Below are 25,318 nucleotides of genomic sequence, written 5' to 3' on the forward strand. Positions count from 1 at the left end.
TATTTTTAAAGTTGAGATGGAAATGCTTAATGGAGTTCATGTGCAACAATATTATAAAAGAAAAGAGGTTAAAAAAAGAATGATTTGAATTAAACTTGATCGTGATGGGTGTGTTCATTCTCAGATTGTTTCTCTTAGTGAAATTTGTTTCTTTTAATGACGAGCTACGGGTACTCAAATTCCACAATTTGTTTCACTAATGACGATTATGGGTACTCAAATCCAAACCAATCTAAAATAAAACCACAGGTGTGATAAAGAACAGAAAACCACACAAAATCTACAAAACGATCTAAACTACACGTAATTTTAATTTTAAATCGATGGATTGTTGACTCAAAACTTATTCAAAGCACACAAAGAAGCCTATTGACGAGCCATTTTTTTTTCTTTACGTAGAAACGTATGTTGTAAATTTCACTATGTTGGTGGGTTCAATTTTCAATTGAAGTGGAATTTGTGGATCAAGAAGTAGAATTTTCATTTATTTTTTTACCTTCTTTGTCTCTTGATTATTTTTCCTTTTTGCTTTACAATTGCACAATATATTAAACAAAAATGATTAATGGACACCCAAACCTCAACCAACTAAAGAGAGAGAGAGAGAGAGAAAGAAATAAAGAGAGTGAAGTGATAGATTGATAAGTTGGTGATTTGCAAAAAGACAAATATAAATATAAAATAAGATGTTGAATAAGTGTAAAAAAGTTTAGCATAATTATTCACATTCCTTTAAAAAATCTACTATTTTATATAATTTTAATAATTTATCATGATTATAATTTACTTTAAAATAATTTTGAAATATTAATATTATTTTAAAAAGTGAATATAAAATTAGTTAACATTGTTGAAATTGATTTGTCTCATGTGAAATCAATTTTTGTATATGATTTTGTTTTTTGCTAACAAAAATTTAGGTTAGATGGTAGGTGTCCCTGTCTAAAGTTTCTATATGATTTAGTAAATTTGTTTGCCAATAATTGTATTGGCTTTTTGTTATTCTATAATTTGAATCTTAAATATTGATAGCTTAAATAATGTTACATGTTAAAAAAAATTCCATTTCGATTGGAAGCTTTCTATTATGTCAAACAGTTTTGACCGAAAACTATTCAATATTAATGTAACATTAATTTTGTAAAATATAATTATGATTTCATTAGTTACTCAACAACAATAACTAATCATAATTATATTTTCACAACTTCAAAGACTTAACTATTCAATTTTTTTTTGTTTTGACAAAAGTTTCAATTACTTTTTATTATTGAATAAAGTTTTTTTGTTTGGGATTAAATTGGATAGCACAGTTTTTTATGGGCTAAAATAGATCTTAACTCTTTTTTATTATGTATTATTATTCTTATTATAAAAAAGATAATAGTAATCGTGAAGGTAATCAACTAATCACAAGTTGGATCACTCATTAGCCTACAATGGGTTGGATCTCACATTAGACTAAGAGCAACCACACAAGTGAAATTGACGTCAAATCATCATCCAAAACATTACACCATTATGTATATTTGGTCATTTCACTTACATATTTCTCGACACCTATTCTTGGATCGAATGTGCAATGTAAGTCATAATTGACACGTTAACATGTCTCATTTAAATTTGAGAGTCTCTTCATCTGTGATCTGGTGACATAGCCAAATAAGGTGAGACGAAAAAACAATATAGTCAAAACTGTGGGTTGATGGTAGTTTCATACATGGCACATTAACATACATCACTCTGTAACTGTGTGACTTTATGTGTCTATGATCTGGTGAGATGGTCAAATAAGGCCAGAGACACAATATAGTAGAAAATATAGGTTAGTAGTGGTTTCATAAAGAGATGTTTTTGTTCCTTTCTTTCACGAGAAGAGATAAAACAAATTAGAAAAAGAAAGAAGATGGAAAATGAATTTGAGCATGAGAGAAATGATAAGGGAAAAAACTAATAAGTGTGTTTTATAAAAAATGGCACATCAATTTAAAATGTCTAATAAACATGTATTTTATAAACTCATCAAAACACATCAATATTTTTTCATTGTCACATCCCACCAAATAACAAAAGTGTAGAAATTTTGTCAAAAAAAAAAAAGTTGGTTAAATCTAAAATAATAAATGTCGAATAAAAAACTACATGAAAGCTAATGACATCCAAAAATTAAAATTTAAGATAAAAATATAAACAAATGACAAACAAACAAATCATCATATATAATGTTGGAACTTTCGTGGGACCCTGCATTGTGATGTATCATCACATTAGACTAAGAACAACCACCCAAGTGAGATTGATATCACATCTCCCCTCAAAGTCTTAAGATATTAGGTATATGTGTCATCTCACTTATATGCTTCTTCAACATCTACTCTATGTACTTGATCCACCACCAAGACCCACTCCCGCTCCCCCACAATGTTGAATCGGGATATGATACCATCATTGGGCCTTTTGCGGAAGCTAACACTGGTGTGGATCAACACATTAAAGAAAGAGAAACCACACGTGACAACCTCACATCTTCATCCAAAATTTTAAAGCTTAAGCATATGAATTTTTTCACTTATTTGTTGATGAACTTTCACTCTTTTATTCAATGTTTGTCTTTAATTGACGCTGGATACATAACAATATTATTTCTCTCAAATATAGGGAAATTCTAGCCCGTGCTTGGCACGGGTGTCCAAACTAGTTATGAATATTTATGGCATGGAAATCTCAAAAGATGTGGTCACATGATACTTTTAATTGAACAAATATAAACCTTTAGATCAACCAAAATCAACGGTTAATATTTGGTGTCAACGAATCCGTTGACACCTGATGTCAACGGATACTATCTCATATATATATATATATATATATATATATATATATATATATATATATATATATAAAAACATAATACATACATACAAAAGTTTACTGCACATACCTCATCAATGTATTGTTAAAAAAAAAAGATAACAAGTAATTAGAAGTCTTATCCATCTCTAAGAGTGTTGACGACACTGACAGATAACGAGAAGTTATCACATTTGTAGCGTAAAGAAGTCCTATCAACTTTAGACACATTACTCAAACATAAAGAGATTTGACCGGTTTAAGATGTGCCATAAATCCTTTCTCAACATTAGAGTATTTGTTCGCAATGGCTGGAAACTCTTTAACTTTGGAGTGAAAAAGGACCAAAGATCTAGCACAGTCTTTGACTTGTTCCTCTGAATAAGTAGTCTGTAGTATTAATTTCTCGATCCAGTTAGGAGTTATCATTATAGTGCATCTGGATGCAAAAACAGCTGCAACTGAAACCATTGATGGAATGTAGTTCAGGGTGATAAAATTGATCATCCCCAATTCAAACAGGAAATAGGCCATGTTTTCCAAAAGAAAGTTGTTATATGTGTTATCTGCTGATGCCTTGATGAAAAGAGATAGGAAATGAAAGAGTGTTGGAACGGTCAGTTTCCAGTTTAAAGCTCCTAATATCTCTTCCTCAATCCAAAGTATCTGTGCACATGTGTAAGGATTATCAGGAAGAGTAACAAAGGTATCCACCTGCACAAAATTTACAAACTATTAGAGAAACATTAACAGCGTAGGAAAAATACATATTCATATAATACACACTTTAGGGTGCCGGATTCCGTCATACTTAGATGCTATCAGCAAGGCGCCCATGCCAACCAACCGATGTTTTTCCTCTCTCATCGATCTGGCTACCAAGAACCGATCAACAATATTCATAGATAGAAAAAGGGATTCTTGTGAAATTGCATACTTGGTCTGGATATCTATAACCCAGTCAAGAAGCTTAGCTCTCCTGCTAATATAAATATTAGATTGTGAGACTGCGTAATCACCGGTACTCGTACCCCCTCATCCTACATCAGCAACATATTTGCATCAATAAATACCAAAATATTAAAGACTTGTGCAAAAAAAGTTACTTCAAGTCATCATATTTATTTGTTAATCCTACCTTCTTATAAAACTTGTTTAATTCTTCGATATATTTCATAGTGACAAGTTCCTCTTTACCAACATCAGAGGTGACATCATTTACTTCATGTTTCTGTAATTTCAGAAAGAAAAAAAAACTCAAATAAAAGAAAAAAAACTTAGCCATAACCTATAAGTGAAATGAAACTAGTAACAAGAGAAGTTCACAATTATACCTTGTTTTTGTTAGTAGCAGCCTCTTTTTGTACATACTTTTGTAATTTATCTAGAATTTTGTCATCTGAACTGCCAAAAGAAGTAAAAATCCATATCAAGCCAGAATCAGTGAGTAAGAGAGGAAGGGGTAAACGAACAACGAAGAAAAGAACTTGGTTGTGTCTTTAGTGTTTTCACTATCAGTGTTTTCAGTGTTACATAAAATATGTGATCATGAGTTGCAAAAGATATAATGAACAACAACTTAAAACAAAACCATTTTTTCATGTGTTACATGAAATATGCTTGTGTGATACATGAGAATGTAGTTGAACAACAATCAACAACCGATATCATTGTGTGTTACGTAAAATATGATCATGTATTGCATGAAGATGTAGATGAACAACATCCAATGACTATATTTTAATGTGTTACATCAAATATCAGTGTTTTCAGTGTTACTTAAAATACGTGATCATGAGTTGCAAAAGATATAATGAACAACAACTTAAAACAAAGCCAATTTTTCATGTGTTACATGAAATATGCTTGTGTGATACATGTGAATGTAGTTGAACAACAATCAACAACCAATATCATTGTGTGTTACATAAAATATGATCATGTATTACATGAAGATGTAGATGAACAACATCCAATGACTATATTTTAACGTGTTACATCAAATATTCTCATTTATCACATAAAAATGTAGATGAACAACATCCAACGACTTACAACATGCATACTCATGTATTACCTGAAATATAACAGTGATTTACATGAAAATATGGAGGAAGATGAAAAAAAAAACATCATAAGAGACATTAAAATATTCATTTTAGGAGAAGAATGTATATGTATGTGAAAATCCACCTAAATGATGTTTCTACCTTTGTCAAAAAATAAATAAATGATGTTTCTACCATGAAGTTCACAAGATACAAAAATATTGAAGCGGGTCAATAAGAGATAAATTCAAGTCAAATCAATGAATAATGATTAGGTTTAGATGCACTTTTAATTTCCATATATAAATATTTTTAATTTTTAGTCATTTTTGCCCTTTTTCTAAAACTAACTCTTTGATCCTCTATTAAGAAAGTCAATAATTTTTTTTGTTCCCTACTAGTTTTAATGATGTGACGTCTTCATTAATGATGTGGTACTATGTGGCATTAGTGAGTTGGAAAAAAAATTGTGTCATTATTGTTGCAATTAATACTATTATTGATTTTATATATAAATTAAAATATTAAAAAATAATTATTAATTTTTTGAACAAAAGTTCATTTCAAGTACATCAAAACAACAAATTCAAGCACAACCTTAAACAAAGTAACCCAATCCAAAACTCTATTGAAGTAAATCTCATTACAAATCTCCCTAACATTAGCACCCACACCAATAAAAACTCATTCATTCCTTCACTTTAGCCTTCTCACTAACCTCTTGAATCGTCATAGTCACAGAGAAATCAATTTCAATGAGATTTAAATTTTGGGTCTCTTGAAAGTATTAGTTTTGAAGATGGAAGTAGCTATAAAATTCAAGGGATTGCAAATAAGGTCTATGGGTTGTTGATTGAGTTTCTGTGTTATTATCCGAACCTCACTCACACAAACTTTCAATCTTTGCTTTATAACCCAATCTCTCTTCTTCCCTATAATCTAACAATCATATGATTTTGAGATACACTAATTTCTTTTCATTGTTCAACTTTTATTTTAGACTATGGTTCAATTTTCTTGTTGTAGTGTGGTTGTTTTTGTTTTTTAATCGATTTTAATATGTTAATAAAATAAATTACAACAATAATGGTCTGAAAAATATTTTATCCAACTCATTAATGTCAGCCTAGTGTCATGTCATTTATGAGAGCACCATGTCACTTAAATTGACGGGGAATAGAAAAATTTAGTTGACTTTCTTAATACTACATAGTGAACAAAAAGCTGGTATTTAAAAAGGTGGACTAAAAGTTAAAAAATAGGTAAAATTATTCTCGTGGTCCCTTAACTTAATTTCGAGAAACAATAATGTTTTTTTTAGCTTTTTTTCATGTCATTTTTGTCATTTTGATCAATTTGCACATGAATTTTCAAGATTCAAAACTATGATTTTATTTTGATATGAGTTCTTAATGCTAAAATATATGGTCCTTCATTCATATTTCATATGAATTTTATATTTGATGCTTCAAAATCCATATTTAAACATATGAAAACGACATAAATGACAAAAAAATGATAAAAAACGAAATGGTTATATGAAATTAAGTTAAAGGACAATAAGTATAGTTTTTTCTAAAAAAATATGTATATAAGGGGACCAAAATTGTCATTAAGCATAATAATTAGAAGAAAAAAAAGTTGAATTTCCAATTTAAAGTTCAAATTGGATGCACAAAAGACATTCAATCAAATGAATCAATGAATGTTGAGAATAGTATATTTAAATATCTTTTTGAATATTTTAGATTTAAAATAAGATATCATTAAAATTTACAATTTTTTGTAAAAAAAAGTAAATTATAATTTATATTTTTGTCTCAAATGATTTTAATGTTGACACTTTTTTAAATTTATTTTTAGGCCAAATACCACTTTTGGTCCTTTTAGTTCGACAAAATTATCAAGTTAGTCCTTTAAGTTTCGAAAGTTTCAATTAGATCCTTTTAGTTTGAGAGAATTCCCAAGTTAGTTCTTTAATTTTCAAAAGTTTTAAATAGGTCCTTTTAGTTGATAAACTATTTTACCGTCCTTTTAGTTTGAAACTTAAAGGACAAACTTGAGAATTCTGTCAAACTAAAATGATCTAATTGAAACTTTTGAAACTTAAGGAACTAACTTGGAAATTCTGTCAAACTAAAAGGACTTAATTGAAACTTTCAAAACTTAAAGGATTAACTTGAGAATTCTGTCAAACTAAAAGAACAAAAATGATATTTGACCTTATTTTTATCATCAAAAGTTGTTTATTACGTAACGGCATTTACAAGTTAAAAAAAAAAAAAAAAAGATATTGGGGACCCAACCCAAACACAAGCAAGAGTAAAAAATGCAATGCAATTTATCCCTTGATTAACTAGGGTTTGTATTCATTACCAACATTTCAGTGTTGCGGTATAGGGAGTGACAGCCGAAGCCAGAAACCATGGGGCGTATGCATAGTAAAGGGTATGTATCTCCTCTTCCAATCTCAATTCAACATTCTTCCTCTTCAATTTATTTTCTCTCACACCATTGATTTGATTTCAGTAAGGGTATTTCTTCCTCCGCTTTACCCTACAAAAGAACTTCTCCTAGCTGGCTTAAGATCTCTTCACCAGAGGTAACTAATTTCACATTACACTCTTCTAATTGAAAACTTTGATGTTTTTTTAGTATTTATATTTTGAATTTGTTTCAGGTTGATGAGACTATTTGCAAGTTTGCTAAGAAGGGTTTGACTCCTTCCCAGATCGGTGTTATTCTTCGTGATTCTCACGGCATTGCTCAGGTCAAGAGCGTTACTGGCAGCAAAATCCTCCGTATCCTCAAAGCTCATGGTATCTCTCTATGCCCTGTTTGAATAAATAATTTAATTTGAAGCTTATATAATAGTGCTTATCATTAACAAGCGCTTCTTTACAATTGATAAAATAGAGGCAAACTGTTTTTGTATTAGTTATATGCTGTTTTCACAAGTTATCGGGGCTGGTGAACAGCCTGCGCAAAGCGGGATACTACACAAGGCCTCGAAATTTTGAGGTGCTGAATTCTCCAAAAAATATTAAATAGAAATGTTTAAGGGTCCAAATTTTAAATATGAAATTCTGAACTTAATTATACCAATATATCCCATTTTTTTGAGGGACAAATATTAGAACAGGGCCTTCAAAATATTTAAGATAGCATTGCAAGTTACGCTGGAGAGCTTATGTAAATAAGCCGAAAACAGCTTACGAACAGGTCATAAATTTTTTTAAGTTCTCCCAAATAGTCTCATAAGTGCTTATGTCAATATACAATAAGCTCAAATAAGTCAATCAAACAGACCCTAAATACATATGTAATCTTCATAAATTTACATTCAATTTTAGTTCCTATGAATTTGTGTCCATGTGGTGACTAAAAATGAATAATTTCTTTATAGCTAATAAATAAAAAAAAGTAGATAATGTTGAGGAACTAAACATATTTAACCGCTGAGTTTATTCATTCATTGTTTTGTTAATATGAAGGACTTGCACCTGAGATTCCCGAGGATCTGTACCATTTGATAAAGAAGGCGGTTTCAATCCGCAAGCATTTGGAGAGGAACAGAAAGGACAAGGACTCCAAGTTCAGACTCATCCTTGTTGAGAGCAGAATCCACCGTCTTGCTCGCTATTACAAGAAAACCAAGAAGCTTCCCCCTGTCTGGAAGTAGTAAGATTTTCACAACCTTTGCCATTTGTTTTGTATTTTCCATCCAATTGATTCAACTACAAATGCCAGGCTTAGCCACCGAATTAACCTTGTTTATGTCATTAGCCAAATTTCGATATTGAGCTTTGTGGTGGTATGCGTTAGATCGATCAGTTGCATTTTTTCAATTTGTGTTATCTTTGTATTTTGAATTCGTTTACTTGTCTAGGGGAAAATTTATTATATAGCTATTGATTAAAAATTAATTAAGTTTTGGAATGCCTTAAAACTTTGGGGACCTAGATTCCATTTTTTTATTGGCAGGGAAATATGAGGCATGTTTACAAAAAGGGAAGTAATAATCAAAGGGTAAAGGAAATTAAAGAAATATATCTTAAATAATGACTTTCTGTCATTTATTTGAAAGGGTCATTCAAATTTGGGCATCCCGTAAAGTTCACTAGGACCCATGAGCACCTGCACTTAGGAAGGATCTTGTTAGCCATAAATTTAACTAATGCATTATGGGTTGAGTACTAGTCCTCTCTGAATAGAACGGTTAACATCCTTCCCCTTGGGTGCATCTTCCTTCATGTTTTCCACGTTTTAATTTTGAGTTCATACCGTGTCATCTTCAGCTCTAGTCAAGTCTGTTTTTAAAATAGATGAAAAGCGGAAAAGAACGAATAGTTAAAAATGATTTTCAACCAAGAGTGACATTGAAGTCTTTATTTTTCCTTCGTATGTGTTTTATCCTACTAAATAAGTATAAGCATAAAGTGATTTTCGTTCTAAATTTTTACTCAGGCACTTTCTAAGTACTAACCATTGCACATACCAATTATATTGTTTACTCTGTTATCAATTTCTGTTAATCACCAGGGTTTTACCATTACTTTGATATAAATTGCTTTTAATGATATAATATCACACTTCAGACCCGTGTGCTTCTGCACAGTAACATGAATGAAATGGAAGTCATAAATTATTACTTGTGCTCATATTTCTTTTGAAAATCATTTTTGTTATCATTGCAGCTGTTTAATTAAATTTTATGTTGACATACATGCATAATATTGTTTCTCAATAGGCTAATATTATGGTGTGATTGCCTGGTTTATTATTTCTTATGTACTTTTATTGAAGTGTGCACAGCTGTATGTTACTTAATAATCTTTTAACCTCTTGAACTTTCCAGTCTTGCCTTCCTGTTAATTTGCAATTCTACCATGTTCCTATCGCAACTAATGACTTTTGAATTTGCAGCGAATCAACAACTGCCAGCACTTTGGTTGCTTAGAGCTTTGTATGGGCTCATTCTTCATGCTTTCCGGTAACAGAGGGTTGCTGCACTGGCAATCTGCAAGGTCATTTTGAGGTTTATCTAGAGACTTGATGGGCCATGCAATTTCTTATTTTGTTAAGAACCTTTGATAAAGTAGAAAGATATTAATTATTTTACTTTGACTGCATTGTATTCTTTTTAAGTAAACTGTTCGAAAGTTGTTTCAAACGATCTTTGTATTTCTGCATTCTTGTGTGTGTGTGTGTGTGTGTGTGTGTGTGTGTGTGTGTGTGTGTGTGAGCATGCATTTACAAATGAAACATAGGATTTTTATTTTAATTAAATGCTTGCTGATTGCTTAGAAGGGAAAAATTTACATCGGGAAAATGAGCTTTCATTAAAACCTGTTGTCTTTCAAAAAAAAAAAAATTAAAACCTATTGTATTGCCTTTCTGTAATTAGCATTCCAGAGAAGCAAGTCAATTTTCTGCTGGTTGTGAGGACGCCTTGTTGATACTTCAATTCAGTATGGTATTTTTTAAGTCGATTCTGGTCTTCCAAAATCTAAACCAACAGTTAATATTATTTTTATACAAGGGAGGCCCTTAGGCCAAACTACAAAATCAATAAATTTTAACTAGTAGACACAGTAAAAAAAGTATTGACAAGAGCAACAAACTGCTAGATAAGGATTTCTTGCATTGGATGCTGTAAATTCCAGAAATTTGTAAGATTGAATGAGAGAGCAAAGACACAGAAAATAAATAATTTATTATGATAATACACGTTATTGACTTTGCCAAAAGAACAATTCAGTTTTTTTATATCAATGAATGAATAATATGTCCTATCTTTCATGTATTTATTTATACTACCCCTTCCTCCCAGAATACACTTTCAAATAGGTGGCACACGTGGTTCCTAACACGATCTTTCCCAATCTTCATTGCCACCTCTGGTGACTTACCACACACCATTGAATTTGTGCTTGAGCAGCCCTCTTATGTATCTTTTGTGGACGTTTTTGTTGTCCAATACTTTCTCAAGGATTACTACCTCTGCCTTTACTTGCAATAAAGTTGGGTAAGGTTTGCTCCCCAATCAAGGTAAAGGGATCATAATTGGAATCGTCGACAAAGGAATAACCCTCTCACATCCTTCCTTTTTTGATGAGGGAATGCCTTCTCCACCTGCAAAATGGAATGGCCATTGTGAATTCACAGGGAAGAGGATTTGTAACAAGAAGATCATTGGAGCAAGGAACATCGTAAATTCATCCCTTCCATACGATGAAGTTGGCCACGGAATTCACACGGCCTGGAAGGCCCGTGAAAGGTGCTAATGTCTTTGGTAATGCTAATGGTACTGCAACTGGCATGGCACCATATGCACACTTGGCAATTTACGAAGTATGCGGCATCTTTGGTTGTGCTGAAAGTGTCATATTAGCTGGAATGGATGCTGCAGTTGATGATGGTGTTGATGTTCTTTGTCACTCCCTTGGACCACCCTCTACTTCTTTCTATGAAGATGGAATTGCACTTGGTGCATTTAGTGCAATTCAAAAGGGAATTTTTGTTAGTTGTTCAGCTGCAAATTCAGGTCCTTTTCATGGTACATTGTCTAATGAAGCACCATGGATTTTAACTGTTGGTGCAAGCACAACCGACAGAAAAATAGAAGCAATAGCTAAACTTGGCAACGGGAAAAAATATATTGGAGAGTCAGTGTTTCAACCAAAAGACTTTGCATCAACATTATTGCCACTTGTGTATGCAGGTGCAATTAATACAAGTGATGATTCCATTGCCTTTTGTGATCCTTTTGCCATGAAGAATGTTGATGTTAAGGGAAAGGTAGTTTTGTGTGAAGGTGGATTTGTTGAAAGAATAGACAAAGGTCAAGCAGTTAAAGATGCTGGTGGTGCTGCTATGATACTTGTCAATAGTGAAGTTGAAGCATTTAATCCATTTGCTGACGTTCATATTCTACCTGTTGTGCATGTAAGTTATGCTGGTTTATCCATCAAAGATTATATAAACTCAACTTCAACACCAATGGCCACAATTTTATTCAAAGGAACTGTTATTGGAAATCCACTTGCCCCTCAAGTTGTTTCATTTTCATCAAGAGGTCCAAGCAAAGCAAGCCCTGGTATTCTGAAACCAGACATAATTGGACCTGGAGTGAACATTCTTGCAGGATGGCCTATATCATTAGACAATAGTACATCATCGTTTAACATAATTTCAGGTACCTCAACGTCATGTCCTCATCTTTGTGGCATTGCTGCTTTGCTGAAAAACTCGCATCCAGATTGGTCTCCCGCTGCTATAAAATCAGCAATCATGACAACTGCTAATCAAGTTAATCTCCATGGTAAGCCTATTTTGGACCAAAGGCTTCTACTAGCTGATGTATTTGCCACTGGTGCTGGACATGTTAACCCTTCAAAAGCAAACGATCCGGGACTTGTTTATGATATTGAAACAAATGATTATGTTCCTTATTTGTGTGGTTTAAATTATACTGATAGACAAGTTGGAATTATTTTGCGACAGAAAGTGAAATACTCTGATGTAAAGAGCATACCACAAGCACAGCTTAATTATCCATCGATTTCGATTCGGTTGGGGAATACTTCATAGTTTTATAGTAGAACATTGACAAATGTTGGACCGGTCAACACAACTTACAATGTGGTAATTTATGTACCTTTGGCAGTACGTATGAGCGTCAGGCCTTCTCAAATAACATTCACTGAGGTGAAGCAAAAGGTAACATATTGGGTTGATTTTATACCTGAAGACAGAGAGAATAGGGGTGATAACTTTATTGCTCAAGGATCTATCAATTGGGTTTCTGCAAAGTATTCTGTTAGCATTCCTATTGCTGTCGTATTTGTGTGAAAATGTGGCAAAATAAATTAATTAGAGCATGACATTATTTGCAAAGGTGCAATAAAAGCATGGAGCTTATTATCTTCAATTACTTTGATGTTAATTTGAAGTCCATCTCTGTGAATACTATGATACCGTGGATCTTAATAATCTTATTCCATTGATAATCTCCTTTTAAACAATAGTCATATGAATTTTATCAAGTAATACATTGAAAACAATATACAACAAACAATGTGCTGCCAACATTCCTGTTTGGCTGTTTCAACCCCTTAAAATAGTTTCCAAAGTACATTCTATTCCTGTAACAATCCTAACACACAGTGCTTCAAGAGGAATGAATTTAATTTTGGGATTATATACAAGGAAGGAAAGAATTTTTTATTAGAAAACTTTTTAAAGTATCATTACATTGAATGCCATGGATTCTAGTAATTAAAAATTGACATAATTAAATTGGTTAAGTATCTATGTTTTCCGTAAATAGATATATTACGCTTTCATTAATTTTTTTTAATTATTTTTCGTCGTATCTTAAATTATCAATCAAAATCTTTTCTTAATAGAATATTTTTCTTTGGAATTAATTAAAAGGGATTTGTCCACATTTGCAATTTTTTTCACATAATTTTTTTTTGTCCATAAGTCCTAGATAAAAATATCGAAGGAGTTTGTATCACCTCTATTTATATGATGAATTTTCAATGACTATTGTCATTTTATCTATTCAAAAAATCTAAAGATTACACAAAAAAAAAAAAAAAAGATCAAAAAACCTAAAACGAGATTACACACACAACTACCATGAACTTAACCACATAACCCCTGCTCAAAAAAACGAAGAACAAAATCAGAACTACAAACTAAAAAAAATTAGACCAACGCTCTATAAATAAATAAACAAAAACAGATTTTTTTTTTTAATATTATAAATACAGTTTTTGACATTAATAATGCATTAAATGTTGCAAATTGTGATCAAAACTTTCTACAAATCTTAATTCTTTGATCCATATATACAATAGCATTTCCTTTTTTGATAGACCAAAATATATATTGCGTTTTAATGAGTTTTTTCAAATAATATCTTAAGATAATGAATAGGATCTTTTTTCTTAATTACTTGAAAAACTCTCTACTTATAGCGATTGAACTTAATTTTCAGGATTAATTAATTATAGAAAACACACCTTTTGCCTTAATTTCCTCTTCATCATTATATTTTTTTCTGCAATATTGTATTCTCTAGATAGTAGTTTTGTATAAACATGGACAACAACAAAAAGCAAACCTCGTCTCCTTCATCAACAACCGTTAATTTCGATCAACAACTCAGTCCCAAGGACTCCATTTGTCCATCACCACCATCTGTATGCATCACTACACATTTCTTTTGTTACCAAGACTATATTTTATTTTACCTTTTTTTTTTTGTTTGAGAAAACTATATTTCATTTTACTTATTACTACCATATTATATGCTAGGGTTTTACTTGAAAATTTCGGTCCGGCCTACATTTTTTTGTTTGTTTTTGTCTTTTTTATAAACTTGAGATCTAGTACTGTTCTGGTGTATGATAGTTTTTCTCTCTGACTTGAATATTCTAGTTTGTAGTATGCGTATAATTGATCTCAAGGACTTAAAATGTTCTTTTATCTAAAAAATAGAGTGGTTAAGAACATCATGGTGAAACTCATTTGATTTAAGATGACAATAGTAAATACAAGTTTTGTTATTTTAAGTTTTGTTGATATTCGTATTATTTTGCTTGTACTTTTTTCTGCCAAGTTTATGTATATTCTTTTTTTTTGGGTGATTATGTATATGTGGTAAAAAAATGTATATGTGTGGTAAAATCAATGTTTACAAAAGTAAGACCGAATTGACCGGTTGAACCGGAAACGGATCAATTCATCGGTTGATTTGATCCCTTTTATACTTTTGGGTGATTGAATTTGGTTGAACCCATTGACATGTGGTTGGTTCAATTCGTGATAATTTTTTTATACTTTTTTAATGGTTTTTGTTTATTTGTAATCTAGTTCAAACCGTTGTTGGATCAATTGAATCATAATTTGAAATTCTTACCGGTTTGATCATCATAATGGTTAAAAGTACTCTCTCAACTATTATGAAAAAAGTGGTGATTTCCAATTGATTTGTAACTAAATCAATTAGTTATATGGTCCTAAATTTGATTTTGGACGTGATTATGGTCTTAAAATATTTATGAAGAGTGGTATTTATCACTTTACAAACAAATTTTGTATCCTCACCCACACATTACCCCCGCATCAAGTCCAACATAGTGGACGTGAGGTGGTGTATTAATATTCACGTTTGAAGTCAGTTTTATAACGACGAGTTAAACTAAAAATGTAATTTATTGCTTTGATAAACACACATAGCACATATATTAATGCTGTTTTTTATTTGTCAGGTTAAGGAAAATGGATCAAGAATTCAAGAAGCGGGAAACAAAAATCTTGGAACACCTGGTAATTTGTTTAGAAAATTCTCCTCATCTATATATAATATAAAATACTTTAATTTGATTACATCATTTACATGACATACAACTACAAAATATACAACTAGAAATATATATGGCTTAAAACCACTTAAAATAAGTCTACTCTTTTTTTTTTTTTTTTTGAATGGAAGACTATGTCTGCATTTATTTAGTAATGTTTCTGTTTGGTTTCGTTTTAGGGACTTCTGGCAGTGACATATCTAACAAGAGTACTAATACCCATTATTATAAAGATATAGGGGAAACCACCTTGTTCAGCTCTTCAATCCTCTATGGTGGTCGTGAAGATGATAGCCCAATAGGAAATACAGCTGAACCCTCTGATGCTGTGAGTGCAATCATTCTCATCCTTTTTTCATATGTTTGACCTGAGGAATTTAGTATATCCTTCCTAGAGAACATATACAAACATCTTATAACTGTGAGATATAATTAAATGTTTGTATAAAATTATTTTATGGATTTAATAAAGTGTTTTGGCCAATTTGGGTGGACTAATTTAACTTATTCAAAAGTAAATTAATAAATAAATAGTGTTCTGAAACACTAAAAACTAAAAAGTCTCACATTGCTTGGAATTGAATCAAGGTCAAGGGTAGTTTATATAACACACACTCATACTTCTAAAACATAGTGTTGTGGACTTGAGGTCAAAAAGTTAGTCTCGGTTGGAGGGTCTGTTTTAGTACACAAGTCCCACATTGTTTGAGAATTGAGACTAAATGTAGTTTATAGTACATTATAAACAACATTCACATTCTCCAATTTTGACTTTAATAACAATTACTTCTAATGTACATATGAATATGGTGCTAAAACAATACTTACTTGGACACAAACCCAAATAAAAATGTTTAGGTACACACAAAATTAAAAAAAAAAATTAAACAGAATGATGTCAATTGATATGACTAAATTATTTTTATTTAATTTTGTTTGTTTCATGTGAGTGTGCTCAAATAATATTGATTTTGGGTTGTGCCTATAATAAACTTTATCATGAATGGTTGTGAATCGCTGAATTTTTTAACACCGTTAGCATATCAAGATTAAACTTTTATGTTATATTCTAAGTGCATATGAATTAAATTCCAATAATATAATGCCACTAGCTGATTTCGTAATTGTAATTAAGAATATGATTAAAATTAGTCACCAGAAAGATGATATACATTCATGCAATGAGGTTATAGCTAATACTTTGTATGATTTTCACCTTTATAGTTCAAGAAAGGTACGGATAATGCTGATCCCAATTGTAACAATCCTAACAGTGCTTCAAGAGGGGATTGGTGGCTAGGTAGAAACCATTATTTACTCACTTTGATTATGCCTATATTACTCACTTTCATAGTTTTATTACAGCTATATTATTTCTTCGGATTTGCCAGGTTCCCTTTATTACTAAATCACTGTGGCATGGTGTTAAGAGTTAGCATTCTGCAGCCTGCTGGTAAATATTCCTTCTCCTTCTTTATATTCCTTGACTAAGCTAGATACATGTAATTTAATATATAGAATTGATGATACCAATTTTAATTGAAAATTAAAATTAAAATTGTTTGAGGATACACGTTAAGAAACTTTAAATATAAATATTATCAACATTCAATTTTTTAAAAAATTAAAATTGTTATTTTTAATATAAAATTGTTATTTTTAAATTCCTTAAAATGTACTCTTAAAATAAAAGTTAACAAACCCTTTTCTTTTAATTTTTTTTTTCCTTCTACTTCTTCAGCATGCGAAGGAGATATTGCATTTTTAATATTGCATTTGTTTATGTAGCAGAAAGAAGATCGATCGCATAAGCTCAAGCGTGCTCTAATTCACCATGCAAATATACAAGTTAGGTATCCATTACATTTTTCATCCATTAGTTGGGTCCTTTTTTGTCTCAGATAGCGGGTATAATTAGCTAAATCGTTAAAGTACTTTGGGCAAAAGTAATTTCTGCTTAGTTTTTAATTTTTAAATTTATGAAAAGGTTTTGTATTAAACTTTGTTTATGTTGATATGATCGTTCTTGGTCTTTTGGGGATTCATCTTCACTACGTAGTATATGTTATCATTGCTTGAAAATAACATGGGTTCTTGCTTTCTATTGAGTGTGCACATGTTGGTAACATATTGTTTACTTTCCATTTTATATAGTTTAGTAGTTAAATTGAGGATGGATGAATCTTATATATTTTTCTCACTAATTGTCAGTATTGATTTAATTTTTCTTTTAGGTTTGTACTTAAATGTCCTAAATTTGCAAGAAATCAATTGTTGATACGAAGCATAAATTGAGTTTTTGTTCCATCCTTGAACTCTTTGGAAGTCTTTAATTTGCATTTCATAGGCAACATTCATATATGTTGTTGGAAAAATTATACTTAAAATTATTATAAGGGAAATGTTATCATGTGCCCTTACTCTAAGGACATATGTTAATAAGTTGAGGGAAAAAAGCGAAGAATATGTTAAACTTCTTCTAATTAGTTAGAGGGGTGAAAGAGACAAACAAAATATAAGGCATTCACACCTTTTATTTCTCCACTAAGAAAACAAGTATGAGCAAATTACTTTCATTTTTAGTTGTAGGTTATACCCTTTACTCCCTCTCGAGTTAGGGTTCACGAAGTTGTAATCATAGAAAATATTTTTGCAAATACCCACACTTTTTTTTTTATCTTGTATTTCTTTAACTTTTTTTTCCATAGATTTTTTTTTTCGAATCTACTTTATTTGTCACTGTTTTTTTCTCTAGTCACTCTTTCTCAAACCCTAACAAAGTCTTAATGTTCTATTAATTAGATTACTTAACGTATATTTATCATGTATCGCTGCGTGACTGCAGTTTAAAACTTTGCATACACAAACTTCAACTAAAATCAATTCCGTGCCTCCAATACTTAATAAAAAAATGTACAAAGGTTAACATGAAAAAGGCATAGACTAGTACATAGGAAGATTAAAGCCAGTCTCATACTACTTTACATTAGTGTTTGTTTATTTGTTTCGTAGGTCTTCATGGCTCATTAAGATACGTCATAGTAGTATCAAAAATAGGCTTAACTCGAGTTGTTGTCCAAATATGTTGATAGAGTTGTATCGGTGGAGATTTCAACATCAAGATTTTTTTCAAAACCTCGAACATGTAGATTTTGTAGGTTTCAATGTTCTTCTTGCTTCTCTTCATCTTCTTATTGGTTGAGGATGCGTCGTTTGGAATCTTTTTCTCTGTTGGTGCCTTGTCTGCAGCTTTCTTCTCGGTTGTTTTGGCCATGGATGATTGAATGGATGAGACGAAAGAATTTTTTTTTTAACAGAATGAGATACAAAGAATAGTGCGCGCTTAGAAATCAGAATACAGGGGACTGGGGAATGGTTCATATAGGAAATTAGGAATGGTTAGTGGGAGCTGATTGGTTAGTTTTAGAGTTTGCGGATCGATGACATGGATATATTATTTAACATGAATATCGTGCGGTTGTGCAAATTAAAAAAAAAAAAAGTTTAGCTTTAATTCTTTAAATTATTTGAATTTGTTTTAGGTTTAATTCTTTAAAGTTTAAACTATTTGAATTTGGTTTAGACTGATATCTGAACTAAAAAAGATAAGAAATTAAAATCTTAAACTGTTTTTTTAATAGTTAATTTCTTCCGTTAAATAATCATTAATCAACGTTGAACAAATTTGTAGTTTATAAATAAATTCATGAACTATTAAATCACAAGAGGAATTTGACGTGTAACGGGTATCTATGTGTGCAACTATAAGAGTTAGAACCCTCTTCATTAAATAGGGTTAATAACTGTTTACCTCATATAATATTATCGAGTTTCAGTTTACCTACTGTAAAAAAAAAAAAAATTGGATTGAAACCTAATTCTTTGTTTTGGACCCTCAAAGACATATGACACTGAAACATATGACATACATGATGAGGTGGCGTGTTGACAATGTATCACTGGATGATGTGGCATTGAAACATCAATTTTTTTTATTTAAAATTTATTAAACACATCAGAATAATACCCATAATATTTTTTTGGGTTAATTGTTTAAATTGATCTTGTAATATACACTATGTCTGAAAAATGACCATGTAGAATAGAAAACATATATATTCTAGCCTCGTAATTTGATATTCTTTATGTTTTTTACCCTATTATATATGTGTAGTCCAAAAAAGTGACCTAAAAGTTTAATTTTTTCATGAATTTTTCCATGCATGTTTAGAACGTTAAAATATAGCTTTCGACGAGTGATAATATAAAATAATTAATGATGGTGGGATCTATTTTGCTCACTTTTCCGTCAGCAACCCACACTTTTCTGTTAGCTTTTGATCGAGTACAGATAGTTAAACAAATACAGCTCCTGCCTGGTTAGTAGAGAAGTAAAAATATAGAAACAAATTTTGTGACATCCACACCTTTTTAATTTCTCCAGTAACATGTGGAAGAGAAAAAAAAGCAGAAAAAATTATTTTAATTTTTTAGTGTATATGTATCCCGTGTACACGATGCTGATGTTGAAAGGAGAAGAAAACACATAACAATCGAAGTAAATAAAGAGAAACATACACAATTCTGTTTGGATTGACTTATTTCTGACTTATGAAAAATAACTTATGCAAATAATTAAGTTTTTATGTTAATTCTTAAGTTCTTGCTAACGAAATTGTATCTTCATAAATTGTTTTTTTTTCATAAACTACCTTGACAAGATTATGAATAATCATAAAAATCTTATTTATTTGCATAAATTGTCTTGCATATGCTCAAAAACAAGTCAATCCAAACAGACCCATAGTATTTTCAATTGCATATAGATTTTGATGATTCTACAATCAGTGAGTGAGGCAACTTTTAAGTTCATCAACTTAAAAGATTGTATTCATAACATCACTCTTGGACTGTGTTTGTTTATGCAAATATATGCTTCAATAAATTCACAATAAATACTCATTTTTGACATGAGAAAGACACGCAGACAGACACAACACATAACAAACAAATGCTTAATCTAAAATGCATCCAAGTGTATTTTTAGTTGTTCAAAACATGCTCAAGTCTGCAGTTAAGTCACCTGAGAATGAATCAGCTTCTACTTTCTAAGAATTATATTGAATTTTTCAAATCAGCATTTCACAACAAAAATATACATACTTACCATTATAAGCTCTACTCTTATCCATTTCACAACAAAAATATTCTTCATCACTCATTCATCAACAAGCATGGATAGGTGAAGCAAGTTCTAACGAGGCTACATATATATGAAAATGATACAAAAGTACACAACAGCATGGTGAATGGTATATGCCAAATTGCACCAAGTCGGGTGTAGCTCTGTAATCTATATGAATACCAGCGTAGGGCAAGAATTCTAAGTCTCAACTAACATGAGGACCAAAAGATATCAATGTCAATGAGGATTCGTAAGAAATAATCTCCAAGAGGATACCATTTTGTAGTCTAATGAAACATTACATGCTGGCAAACAAACTAGTTTAAACCTACAATATGGAATTACAAGTACGTAGTTTAAACCTAAAACATGGTAATTAAGGTTTAACCTTACAAAACCCAAACATAGATTGACCCCAAAAAGAGCTCTGTAGATGCTTTGGGGCTAACCATACTTCCAAAGATTATTTTACCATAAAAACCAAGATTGACTTGTTAAGCAAAATGTCTGACTAATCATTCATGCTTATAGTGTTAATTGCAGTTCGCAACTGCCGCAATCCTCGAAGGTTCTAGAGGTCAGTGTAATGACATCACAAGGACAATCGGCGTTTAATGATTCAAAATGTCACGGTAACCACATAACAACAACAATCAGAGCAGCATTTATCATGTATCGCTGCGTAACTGCAGTTTAAAACTTTGCATTTGTGGAATAAATATAAACTTCAACTACAGTCAATTTGGTGCATCCAATACTCGTAAAAAACTGTACAAAGGTTAACATAAAAAAGGCATAGTACATAGGAAGATTAAACTCGACCAAAATATAAAATTAAAGAAGAAAAAAAGAGACCATGATACTATACTAGTTCTTCCCCTCAGTTCCCCAATACAATTGGCATACTGCAATTATATAGGGAAGAGAAACAGGATACATGTGGAACATTAGATGATATTATGCAGCAAAACATATGACATCGAAATCACCAAACATTCTTGTTCTTAAGAGGAGAGTGAAAGTCAAGGTACCACCTTACAAACTTCTTGAGTCCAGCTTCCAAATCAGTAGTAGGCATGTAACCAAGCTCCCTTTGTGCCCTGCTGATGTTAGCATGAGTAAACCTAACATCACCATTTATTGGCATCGGCACTACCTTCCTCTTCACTTTCACCTTCAAAAGCTTCTCCAATATATTGACAAGCTCACTAACCGGAACTGGCGAAGTATTACCCAAGTTAAAAATCCTATATTGCGCATTTCCCTTCTTCTTCCCACCACTACCAGTACTTTTCTTAGCTGTATCCAAAGCCCCTAAACACCCTTTGACAATATCATCAATATACGTAAAATCTCTAGTTACACTTCCACCATCAGGGGATTCAAACACAGTAATTTGCTTTCCTTTCAAAATATCCTTAGTGAATAAGTAAACAGCCATATCGGGACGACCCCAAGGACCATAAACAGTGAAGAAACGTAAACCAGTTACGGAAAGACCATAAATATGATTATAAGTATGTGCAAATTCTTCACCAGCTTTCTTTGTCGCTGCATAGAGACTAGCAGGTTGATCCGTTCGATCCTTTTCTGAAAAAGGAGTCTTCGAATTCAACCCGTAAACCGAACTCGAAGAAGCGTAAACAATCGCCGGTTGAGGGTTTGCCGATTTAGAAACTTCAAGGAGGTTAACAAAACCTGTAGAATAAATCATAACTTAGTCTCAGAATTACTATCACTCTATCAGTCTATCTCCAATTTAATACATAAACTATTTAATACATGTTAGACAAACCCATATATTAAATAGTCCTTAAGCTCAGTCTCAAAAGTATCTGTTAGATATAGGCCATGTTTGGATAAACAACTTATTTTCAGCTTATAGCACAGGCACTTGTCAAGATAAAATTAAGTTAAATTGCTTTTGGATATAATATAAGTTGTTTTCAAAAGCTTTCTTAGATAACTTATGAAAATAAGCTGAAATAGGGCCTGTTTGGATTGACTTATTTTTAAGCTTAAGAAAAATAGCTTATGCAAATAAATAAGCTTTTATGTAAATTGTTAAGTTCTTACTGACGAAAATTCTTCATAAGCTGTTTTGTCCTAATCTACCTTGACAATCTTATGAATAATACTAAAAGGTTATTTATTTACATAAGCTGTTTTTGCATAAGCTAAAAAAATAAGTCAATTCAAACGGGCCCATAAGCTTATGAAAAATGTCATAATATTTTTCACAAGTTCTCCCAAACAGTCTCACACAACTTATACTAGTAGATGAGCTCAAATAAGCCACTTAATCATATTTCCACTTAATCATAACAAACTTCTAACTACCTTAAACTAATTCTAACAAATCTCTCACTGTATCTAACACTATCACTCTCTACGATTTAGTCCATAAACAATATAAATATAATGAATAATTCTTAAACTATATATAAAATTGATTAGGTTTCAAACCTGCAATGTTGCTATGAACATACGAATTAGGGTTACGCATAGCGTAACGAACCCCAGCTTGAGCAGCAAGATGCATAACATGTGTGAAAGCAACAACATCAAACAGTTTACGAAGAAGATCAATATCATTGATATCACCTTCAACAACGAAAACACCCGCGCGTGAAAGAACCTTCGCACGAGTGCGTTTGAGGTTAATATCATAATACCGATTGAAATTATCAATCCCTAAAACCCCATCGCCACGTCGCTTAAGAGCGAGCGAGACATGCATACCGACGAAACCAGAAGCGCCGGTGACAAGAACGGTGAGAGGTGAACCGGAGGGAGAGTTATGGCGGGTTGATTTGGTGACCCGTTTTTCCCATTCGGGTCCGCCCCATGAATTTTTGTTGGGGAGTGATGACGTGGAAGGTGAAGAAGAAGGTGAGAGAATGAAAAAGAAAATAATGAAAGCGAGGAAAACGAAAATTGAAGACCATAGTGTGAATTTTGATGATCTAATGCGATGAATGTTGTTATTATTGTTGTAAGGTTGGTAATGATATTTTTCTGGTTTAGAGGGAAATATACCTATGCCACCCATTTTTGTTCAGAATTGAATTCACGGTGTTCCTTCTTCTTGATTGATTGATTTCGAGGGTTTTGACTTATGTTGACTCTCTATGACCGTGTTCTTGCTAATTAAGTAGACTTTGTCTCATTCCAAGAACAAGGATTGTTTGTGTTTACATGCAAGGGTTTTAAACGGGGTAAATAGTCACTTTGGTCCTTGAATAAGTGACGAGTAGTCACAATAGTCCTTCAATGTATCGAAATAGCAAACTAGTTTCTGATTGTGCAATTTGTTAGTCAAAATAGTCCTTGATATTAAAATATTTCGTTAATATTGTCATATTAGTCCTTCAGTAGACTTACTTATTGCCACATTAGTTCTTATACGTACTTACTTTTTGTCATTTTAGTCCTTATATTACTTATTGTCATTTTAGTCCTTATATCAAAAGAGTTATTGTGAGTATTAAGGGGTTATTTAAGCTTTAGGGACTATTTTGACTAACAAAGTGGACAATCATGGACTATTTTGAAATTTTGATACATTGAAGGACTATTGTGACTACTTGCTACACATTTAGGGACCAAAGTGACTATTACCCCGTTTTAAATAGTGGCGACAGCACGGCGTACCAAAAGAGGGTTTGCAAGGTTCTGCTTAAACAATATAAGGTGAGCTTACTTCAGTTGGTTGGGACAATGCAAGGTCTGGGGTTCAACCTCGGCCACTAAAAAAATAAAATAATCCAAGGTTTAACCCGGCCTGATAATTCTTAGGCAAAGATTATATTTGATCTATTGTAGTTTAGTTTTTGATTTTTAAATAATATTTAAATTAGTCTCTAACAAATTTTTTATAGATCACAAATTAGTTCCCAACAATCCCTCAAAAAATAAAAAATTAATTCCCAACAAGACAGCGAGATTCAAAATTTGGAATTTGCAAAAGACATGTCTTTTATGCATCTTATAGCAGAATCAGATGCTTCTAATGTGGTTTCAACGTTGAATGCTCACCAACAATCTCCCAACTATGTTGGCTCTGTTATTCGAGATTGCATTAGTTTTAAGGGTAGTTTTCGTAGTTTAAATTTTTTGCATGTTAGGCGTGAAGCTAACCAAGCTGCTCATTATTTAGCTAAATACGCTCTTAAGAATTTAGATTGTATATGGGTCGAAGAAACTCCGCCTTGTATTTCTGCAGTCTTGGTATTTGATTTATTGCCAGACTTTCGTTAATGAAATTGTCTTTAACATAGAAAAAAAAAAGATTCAAAATTTGTTGGATGAAGAATATTGTTGCTAAAAATATAAAAGATTTGTTTCAAATATATTCAGTGCTGAAAATATATTTATGGACAATAAATATATTTTTGTACCGTATGAAGGAAGATTTGATGCAAATATATTTTGAAAGGGAATATTTGATGCAAATATTCTTTCACTGAAGGAGAAAAAAAAACGTATCTTCAGCGTGATATCCATTCCAAATTTATGAGTTATATTTCTCTATAAATATAAACCGTGTATCAGATGAAACCTTGAGAGAGAGAGGTAGAGAGTCTGAAGACAAGGGTTTAGAAGTCAACAAGAAAACTAGAGTTTAAATAGAGTTTGCTCTTGGCAACAAACACTGGGATTGAGATTGATTCACCTTGGAAACACACTATTAGGATTGAGTCTCTTGGTCACGGGAAGAGATTGAGACTTTGGGTAGAATTAGGTTTGAAGACTTATTCTTGTAACACTTTGATATCTCTTTTGTAAAGTTACTCATCATATATTGGAACGGAGGGCTGCTCTCTCACCCATACTATACTAGATCAGTATTGGAC

The 25,318-nt window shown here is 31.7% G+C and overlaps 2 protein-coding genes, 2 long non-coding RNA genes and 1 pseudogene across 4 annotated transcripts; 3 read left to right on the forward strand and 2 right to left on the reverse strand.

Moving 5' to 3' along the window:
• Window positions 1-7,269: 7,269 nt before the first annotated feature.
• On the forward strand, window positions 7,270-10,071 carry LOC146919384 (small ribosomal subunit protein uS15). The gene is made up of 5 exons (XM_085712743.1): window positions 7,270-7,346; window positions 7,428-7,500; window positions 7,579-7,717; window positions 8,393-8,579; window positions 9,825-10,071. The coding sequence occupies exons 1-5, from the start codon at window positions 7,324-7,326 to the stop codon at window positions 9,856-9,858; spliced, it is 456 nt and encodes a 151-aa protein (XP_085568869.1). The 5' UTR covers window positions 7,270-7,323; the 3' UTR covers window positions 9,859-10,071.
• Window positions 10,072-10,082: 11 nt separating this feature from the next.
• Window positions 10,083-10,406, reverse strand: LOC146919385 (uncharacterized). The gene is made up of 2 exons (XR_015011486.1): window positions 10,280-10,406; window positions 10,083-10,247 (listed from the first exon to the last, which is right to left on the reverse strand). It is a non-coding gene; the product is annotated as an uncharacterized LOC146919385 (long non-coding RNA).
• A 524-nt stretch (window positions 10,407-10,930) lies between these two features.
• LOC146919386 (subtilisin-like protease 3 pseudogene) lies at window positions 10,931-12,890 on the forward strand (annotated as a pseudogene).
• Window positions 12,891-16,488: 3,598 nt separating this feature from the next.
• On the forward strand, window positions 16,489-17,273 carry LOC146919387 (uncharacterized). Its single transcript, XR_015011487.1, has 3 exons — window positions 16,489-16,577; window positions 16,669-16,730; window positions 17,069-17,273. It is a non-coding gene; the product is annotated as an uncharacterized LOC146919387 (long non-coding RNA).
• Window positions 17,274-21,126: 3,853 nt separating this feature from the next.
• Window positions 21,127-23,647, reverse strand: LOC146919388 (UDP-glucuronate 4-epimerase 5-like). The gene is made up of 2 exons (XM_085712738.1): window positions 22,929-23,647; window positions 21,127-22,160 (listed from the first exon to the last, which is right to left on the reverse strand). Exons 1-2 carry the CDS (start codon window positions 23,512-23,514, stop codon window positions 21,448-21,450), a joined length of 1,299 nt encoding a protein of 432 aa, XP_085568864.1. The 5' UTR covers window positions 23,515-23,647; the 3' UTR covers window positions 21,127-21,447.
• Window positions 23,648-25,318: the final 1,671 nt, after the last annotated feature.

This window comes from Medicago sativa, chromosome 5 (assembly GCF_051527215.1).
Source record: "Medicago sativa cultivar Bolivia chromosome 5, Bolivia_mono, whole genome shotgun sequence".
NCBI classification, from domain to species: Eukaryota; Viridiplantae; Streptophyta; class Magnoliopsida; order Fabales; family Fabaceae; genus Medicago; species Medicago sativa.

What these genes read in the sequence shown, in the direction of transcription:
- LOC146919384 (XM_085712743.1), top strand. Translation starts at nt 7,324, where the DNA reads ATGGGGCGTATGCATAGTAAAGG. An exon ending in CCGTATCCTCAAAGCTCATG is followed by an intron (nt 7,718 to 8,392) that starts GTATCTCTCTAT and finishes GTTAATATGAAG; the next exon opens with GACTTGCACCTGAGATTCCC. An exon ending in CTTCCCCCTGTCTGGAAGTA is followed by an intron (nt 8,580 to 9,824) that starts GTAAGATTTTCA and finishes TTGAATTTGCAG; the next exon opens with CGAATCAACAACTGCCAGCA.
- LOC146919388 (XM_085712738.1), bottom strand. Translation starts at nt 23,514, where the DNA reads ATGGGTGGCATAGGTATATTTCCCTCTAAACCAGAAAAATATCATTAC. An exon ending in TGTTCATAGCAACATTGCAG is followed by an intron (nt 22,161 to 22,928) that starts GTTTGAAACCTA and finishes TTTATTCTACAG; the next exon opens with GTTTTGTTAACCTCCTTGAA.